The sequence below is a fragment of the Cupressus sempervirens genome, chromosome 7 (genome assembly GCF_028749045.1).
Source record: "Cupressus sempervirens isolate cs-2001-9-10 chromosome 7, ASM2874904v1, whole genome shotgun sequence".
NCBI lineage: Eukaryota > Viridiplantae > Streptophyta > Pinopsida > Cupressales > Cupressaceae > Cupressus > Cupressus sempervirens.
In genome coordinates this window covers 800,974,011-800,981,895 of record NC_143124.1, presented here as the reverse complement: position 1 = coordinate 800,981,895, position 7,885 = coordinate 800,974,011, and the positions used below count along the sequence as shown (strand labels likewise).

The 7,885-nt window shown below is 37.4% G+C and overlaps 1 protein-coding gene across 1 annotated transcript; it reads right to left on the bottom strand.

Moving 5' to 3' along the window:
• Positions 1 to 253: 253 nt before the first annotated feature.
• Positions 254 to 1,599, bottom strand: LOC149549809 (putative UPF0481 protein At3g02645). Its single transcript, XM_089794382.1, has 2 exons — positions 1,094 to 1,599; positions 254 to 980 (listed from the first exon to the last, which is right to left on the bottom strand). The coding sequence occupies exons 1-2, from the start codon at positions 1,597 to 1,599 to the stop codon at positions 254 to 256; spliced, it is 1,233 nt and encodes a 410-aa protein (XP_089650508.1).
• Between the last annotated feature and the right edge of the window lie 6,286 nt (positions 1,600 to 7,885).

The window sequence follows — 7,885 nt, the reverse complement described above, 5'->3', positions numbered from 1 at the left end:
TTTAATTTGCCTGAATATTATAATTAAATAAAAAGTAAAACCCAACATAAACAAGATTATTTGCAAGAAGCAAGAACTTCAGCAGCAAGCAGCTCCTCGCTTATAATTTCTTTCATGGGACTAAAACACGAGTCATATTATTTGCAATGTCTCGTGTGAATATGCTCCACACTAAAACCAAATCTGTCACTAATTAATATTAGAACACTTGAGAAATTTAACAATTTCGATCCTAGCAGACATATTAAATTACCTAGGCATTCTTATTGCAGGTGTAGAACAAACGCAAAACTTGCAGAGCAGTCATAACAAGCAACACAGAAGCCGCGACGGCAGATATCAAAAGCCATGGTTTTGAACAATATGTGTCCACAAATTCAATCCACAGGATTCTCCATGTGCTTCTTGAGTAGTAAGTCTTGAGGCTGCTTCTTGAGTAGTAAGCCTTGAGGCTGCTTCTCGCATCATTCACAGGTTTGAAGTATGGTTTCCATGTACAAGTACTGCTCATGTTTTTCACAACCTCCACCATTTTATCATCGCTCCCAAACCAATTCACAAGGACTCCATTTCTTCTCAACTCCTCAGCGTCTTTGACCTCTTGAATCAGCTCGTCCAACAAACGAGCAAAACTAGTAACACAATTGTCTTCACTCTCTGATGAACACAACTCAAAAGCAATCAGGTTTTTAACAATCGTCTCTGTCACAATACCGACCTTCAACACAGGAAGATATAAAGTAAAGTGGGCTTTGTCAAACCTTATCTGATCAATGCCTCCCTCATAATGCCTGAATTTCACTCCAGCTTTGCTTAATTTTAAAGCAGAGGGAAAAATATTAAACAGGCTAGAGGGATCTTGTCTCTTTTTATCACCCCTCTTACCATTTCTTTTTCTGAGACAAAGACTACGATTTTTTAGCCATTTGAAGAGAGACCAGCCATTAACAGGACGTTTGCCAGCATCCTTATAACGGGGCCTGCTATAAACAGTTGAATGGAGGCTATGCAAGAGATGAAATTTACTAGCTAAACCTTGATCTTCATAGGGCTCAATCCAGAATGGAGAATAATAAAAACATGTTTGAGCAACAAAGGCCTCAAATGAGGCCAGCCATTCTTGCGATTGGCAACATGTTGTGCGAGGAAAACAAGAAGAAATGAAGAATCCCTAAACATCATCAAGGCGAATGTCTCCTCTTTCAGATTTTGAAGAAACTGATAGTCTCCATAGAAATCCCTACAATGAGGAACTACACTTCTAAAAAAGCTGTTGTCATGCTGCAAATCTGAATCAAGGCTACCTCCATCTCTAACTTTTTGAATTGGTTTGAAGAAAAGAGGAGGAAGTTTTCTCATTACTACTCTTGCAATGATTTTAGATTTCTCGAATTCCATATCAGCAAGATGAGGTTTGAGGAAATGATAAGGCCCCAAAGATATTACCTGAGGACTGTAGACAACATCATAATTTCCTTTCATTGTTTTTGGCACCATGAAAAGACTCGCAGGCTTCCCATGTCCTCCCTCTTCTGAAACATACGAATCTTCCCGGCTTTCTTCCAACCATTGAATAATGTGGGCATTTTCAGCGTCCATGTTTATTCAAGTTTAGATGTTCTGCTAGAATATGGCAAGGATATTTCAAGCTTCTTGCTTCTTGGTAAAATCTCAGCCTCTTTTAAGCTTCCTTGAGCTGTTTAAAAGAGGAAAGCTCAAAGGAACATGACGATCACCACCTATTTCGCATAATTTGTCACATGTTGCATGCACTTCAACCTAATTGGAATGAGTATTTACTTTACAAGTCCACTCACTCGAGCTGGATGCTCTCTTCACTTTCCTCGAGTGGTTCATTTATTCATCATCATCCTTCACCTTTCAAAGGAAAGAGCTGAATAAAGAGGAGATGCCATTCTTTACTTAATTTACATGTTTCCACATTCTCTCTATCTAGTCATGATGCCATTCTTTACTTATTTTACATGTTTCCACGTTCTCTCTATCTAGTCATTGCTCCAGATGATTTATTCTCGATTCTCCACTTTCTAGGGAAGAAGCTATACTAGCTTATATATATTCTATATATATATGATAAATCGAGAGATATCCTTCTCGAGGCGCCTATTGCACTGAGTAAGATTATGAAAATAGGCACCTCGAGAAGGATATCTCGCGGCTTATATATATATAAGCTAGTAGCACTCGTGACGACAGAATGAAAGACATTTTATTGGTATAAATAATAATTATAAAATATATTTTATAATACATTATATAATTTATATGTTCACTTAAAAAATATGCTTAATGTAATAGATTCCCTTTGAAAAAAAAATTAAAAAATCACCACATATATAATAATTAGTATGAACAAAATGTATATTTTTTATTCAAGTAATTAGAATTAAACTTTGGATTGAGATTAGAGTTTCCATTTGCATTAGTGTTAGCATAAGTTTTATCCTTAGAGCTAGATAATTATTTGCAATAGAGCAAAGCTCGTAGTGGGACTTCTTTAAGGAAATCAAGAGTTAGAGAGTTATTAAGGCTTCAACTTTTATAATACATAGTTTGCTTATTAATCATTAAATTAAAGTCTCAACAACTCTTTCATGTTTCTTTACCTTTCATCCTTCACACTATGTATACCTCATGCCTTACCATCATCCCCTTCTCTCTTTCTCTCTCCCCCCCTTTATTTTGGGCCTAAATTTTCCTCTTTCTATATTTACCTCTATCTCTCTCCACTCCCCCTTCTATCTTTTTTCCATCTCCTTTCCCCTCTAGCCATTGCTTCCCCCTAAATACCTGATATATCTTTACATAATCTCTCTCTCTCTCTCTCTCTCTCTCTCTCTCTCATCTTTCTTTCCTTAACATATAAATACATATATCAGCCCCCATAATTACTCTCTTTCCCTCTCTCCTAACCCTCCTCTTAGCATGTGTTCTCCTAGTTAACCCCCCCTTCCCTCCCCCCTATATTTATTAGTAATATCCTCTCTTCTCTTCTTTTATTACCATGTTTATCTATCCTATGCCATAATTATTATATTAATCCCATCTCTTCCCTATTCCCTCTCATATTCCCTCTTTCTCTTATATCCCTCCCCCTCTCACCATCTATTCCTCTTAATTGCCATTTATTCGTCTTGATTACCATATATCCCTAGCCCATTTCTCTCACCCTCTAGGTCCTCTTCTCTCTCTTTCTCCCTCATATGTGTCACATGCTAATTACTCTATTACAAAGTATCCTCCCCCTCTCTCTACTTATCAAATTATCCTATTTTTTCTACCTCATATCTCTCCCTCTCACTGTTCTCTCTTTCTCTTTCTCGTCTACTCCCTTTCTCATGTTTCCCACCACATATTACCGTCTCCTACCCCTAATTACCATCTCTCTCTCTCTCTCTCTCTCTCTCTCTCTCTCTCTCAAAAATTCCTCCCCTCATCATCATTTCCATCAATTTGATGCCCTAATTATTCTCTTTCTCTCTACCTCATCTCTCTCCCCTTGAATGTTGTCTCTTTCTACCTTATTCCTTTCCTTGTTTCTCCCTTTCTCCAATTTCAACCGTTACTTACCAAATCCTATTCTTTATTACCATTTATCTCTACATCATCTCTATCCCTTCTTGCATCATTAATCTCTTTAAGTCTCTCCTCTCCCTCCTCTCACAATCTCTTCCCCATATTTACCCTCTATATCTACCCCACATCTCTTAGTCATGTTCTTTATCTCACCATATTTCCTCTTATCTCACTCTCATGTCCCCTCCTCATATCTCCTTATCTCCCACATTCTTTCTATGTCTACCTCGCGTCTCTCATGCCCCACCCTCTATTGCGTCCCCTCTTATTATTACTATCTACTCTCTTTGTCTTGTGTATCTTTATCTCTTGCTCTCTTACATAGTGTTTACTTCATGGCTCACCCTCATCTCCCTTGTCACACTCTCCCTCACATGTCCCATTCTATAATTATGCTGCCCCCCTCCACCCCTTATAATGTAAAGCCTCCCCACTCCCCCTACCTTCTCTCTCTCTCTCTCTCTCTCCCCCCCCCCCCCCCCCCTCCCTTTTGTCTCTCTCCCCCCCCCCCCTCCTCTCTCTCTACATCCATAATTACTCTCATTGTCCATCATACCTATCTATCTTGAACCCTAATGATACTCTTTCTTGTGATCTATTTGATCTTGTCCCCTCATTTTCCTTGTCCACCTCATCTCTCCTCTCCCACTTCTCCTTCTTTCTCTTTTTCCCACCTCTGACCATATCTCCCCCCAATTTCCACCTATATCTAGCTCATATCTTTCACCCTCTTCCCTTTATCTTACCTTTTTTCTCACATATTTTTCAACACCACCCATCCCTCTCTCTATTTACCATCTGTCACTACCTCATGTCGCTCACCTTCTCTATATTTCTTCACTCCCACATGTCTCTTACATCTCCCATCTATCTCATATCTATGAATCTTTACATTCTCTCTCTACCTTATCTCTCTCTCACTCTCCCCTTTCCCTTTGTCTACATCATCTTTTTTCCCATCATCATCTCCCTTTCTTCCATCTCCCTCCCCTCCCTATATCTTACTCCCCCCCATATCCACCATCTTTCTATTTTTCATCCTCTCCCCTTCTCCCCCTCTCCTCCTAATCACCCTCTTATGTACTTTCTCCATTCACTACTCTCTGATGCAGAGCCACACCTTGGAAAACTCAGGAGGAATCAGTCACTCAATTGAGTTGTTTCAAGGGGCATCTACAACCTTCAGGATCACACAATAAAATCAGATTCAATAAACAAAACTTTGAAAATAAAATCCCCCAAAATATCTTCTTGCTGCCTTCGGATAGACCCGCACTCAGACACGAATAACTTTTGAACTAAAAGATATTTACTCAATCTAACCATTGATATTTTGCATAACTAGGTTTCAAAAAACATATAAAAATTTGAGAGAAATCCAATGGTTCAAATCCGAGATATTGACCCCGCATCAGAGTACATTTGTTCTGAAAATAAATCCCCCAAAATATCTTCTTGCTGCCTACAGATAGACCCGCGCTCAGACATGAATAACTTTTGAACCAGAAAATATTTACTCAATCCAACCATTGATATTTGGAATAACTAGGTTTCAAACAATATATAAAAATTTGAGAGAAATCCAACAGTTCAAACCCAAGATATTGACCCCACATCAGAGTACATTTTTTCTGAAAATAAATCCCCCAAAATATCTTTTTGCTGCCTTTGGATAGACCCATGCTCAGAAATGAATATCTTTCGAACCAGAAAAGATTTACTCAATCCAAGCATTGATATTTGGCGTAACTAGGTTTCAAACAACATATAAAAATTTGAGAGAAATCCAACGGTTCAAACCTGAGATATTAACCCTGCATCAGAGTACATTTTTCTGCAATTGTTATACCCTAAACTGATTGCCATGAGAAATATATGAAGCATAACAGTAGAACCATAATCTTGAAAAAAAAACACATGAGACCAAAGGAGACATAAAACTTCCCATTCCTCCCCAAGTTCGAATCCTTTCTTTACATAAAAGATTGGCTTTTTAATAACCAAAGTCTGACTGGCCTTGCTGTCTAGTAGTAATAAAAATGTTTTCTTTTCCATCTAAGAATAGGAATCTGAAAGACGTTTTACCATCAATACCATGCACCAATCATGGATATTCTTGTAACTGCTAAGAATAGGAATCATCAATACCATGCAGCAATCATGGATATTCTTGTAACTGCTAAGAATAGGATTGGCTTTTTAAAGAAAACTGACTTTCCTCCAAATAGAAGGAATATGAAATGGTTTCTTTTATTCCATAGCCATTTTTTCGTCATTATGAACACTCTTAAAATTGCCACAACCTTTCTAATGAGATTCTTTTAATTATTGACCACATGGCATTTCTATTACTAATTTTATCCTTTCTAAAACTGACACTAACATCATTAACCCTTTCCTCTAACTCTCTAACATATCTGACTAAAAACTATAACATTTATTTAATAAAACACCTAATTCTATCTACTAAGACATAATCCTAAATTATTAAAATTGACCATTTAAAATATATGGAGAATCTTGGACCTTTGAAATGATTTAGTAATGAGATGCGCCTACATCATACTCCCAGGGACAGAAAAATTCAAGTCCCATTGAATTGCTGCAATCTTTTTTCGGAGTTCCCAATTGTATGTAAGCAATAATGTCACCATAAGAATGATGGAATTGATGCTGCTTGCTAGAACATTCTGATTCCAAACTGTAGAATGAATACATTCCATGGTACCTGTGTCAAATCTTGGAACAAATATATTTAACAGCCTCGTATCACCTGCATAAAAATACCAAATTATCATACCAACATCTGCTTCTCGTTTGTATATCTCTAGAGCATCATAATGATCAACAAATACTTCATTCTTGTCATCAATAGTCTTCTCTTCAGCATTTGATCTTTGCACTACATCTTTTCCTTTCTGATCATTTGTGTCAACATCTCCATCATCTGGGAAAATATTGTCTGCAACCACACCTGTCACCAACTCTTCTTTATCTGCAAGAACCTTTTCCTCACAAGGTTCAACAACAACCTCCTATTGTTCACTCTTAGTCTCTACACCAACATTCACATGCTGTCTATGCCCTTCTAATAGATTGTTTTCCTCTTCTTGATCTAACTCTGCATCGTCTACCTGTGTGCTTTGAATCACTTCTTCCTTCTTATCCTCAGCCTCCAAAATATTTTTCATAGGAGTACCTTCTAGCATTGTACTCTTCTCTATTTTCAAAGGACATGTTACTGTTCCAACCACAGATTGTTTGCATTCAAATCCAACAGGGCTTGTCTTGTTACTGCTCTCATCAAGAGATACTTGCTGCACTTCTTGTTGCTACACTTTGTGTTCTTGCTGCACTTCTTTCAACTTAGCGTTATTCTCCTCAAGTCTCCTTCTCAAATTGTTTATCTCCTCTTCTATCTTGCTTAGCTCTTCTCTTTGTTTTCTCCTTTCTTCTTTCTCTCTTTTCTTCTTTTCCTCTATCTCCTTCTGTTTAGAATCCTTTCTCTGCCGATACCTTCTAAAAAGATACAATAAAGCTGCTTTTTCTTGTCCCATCATTCCTCAGCTAGGTTATTTTCTTCTTATCTAGTCTCCTGGACTTCTTCTCAGACTATTTCTCTCAATCTTTCACAATCACACAAACATATACACAAATACTTTTTCCCAAACCTTTTGCTAGGCTCTGATACCTAAAATGATGCAGAGCCACACTTTGGAAAACTCAGGAGGAATCAGTCACTCAACTGAGTTTCTTCAAGGGGCATCTACAACCTTCAGGATCACACACTAAAATCAGATTCAATAAACAAAACTTTGAAAATAAAATCCCCCAAAATATCTTCTTGCTGCCTTCGGATAGACCCGCACTCAGACATGAATAAATTTTGAACCAAAAAATATTTACTCAATCCAACCGTTGATATTTTGCGTAACTAGATTTCAAACAACATATAAAAATTTGAGAGAAATCCAAGGGTTCAAACCTGAGATATTGACCCCGCATCAGAGTACATTTTTTCTGAAAATAAATCCTCCAAAATATCTTCTTGCTACCGTCGGATAGACCCGCGCTCAGACATGAATAACTTTCGAACCAAAAAAGATTTACTCAATCGAACCATTGATATTTGGCGTAACTAGGTTTCAAACAAAATATAAAAATTTGAGAGAAATCCAACGGTTCAAACTCGAGATCTTAACCCCGCATCAGAGTACATTTTTTTGCAATTGTTATTCCCTAAACTGATTGCCATGAGAAATATATGAAGCATAACAGTAGAACCATA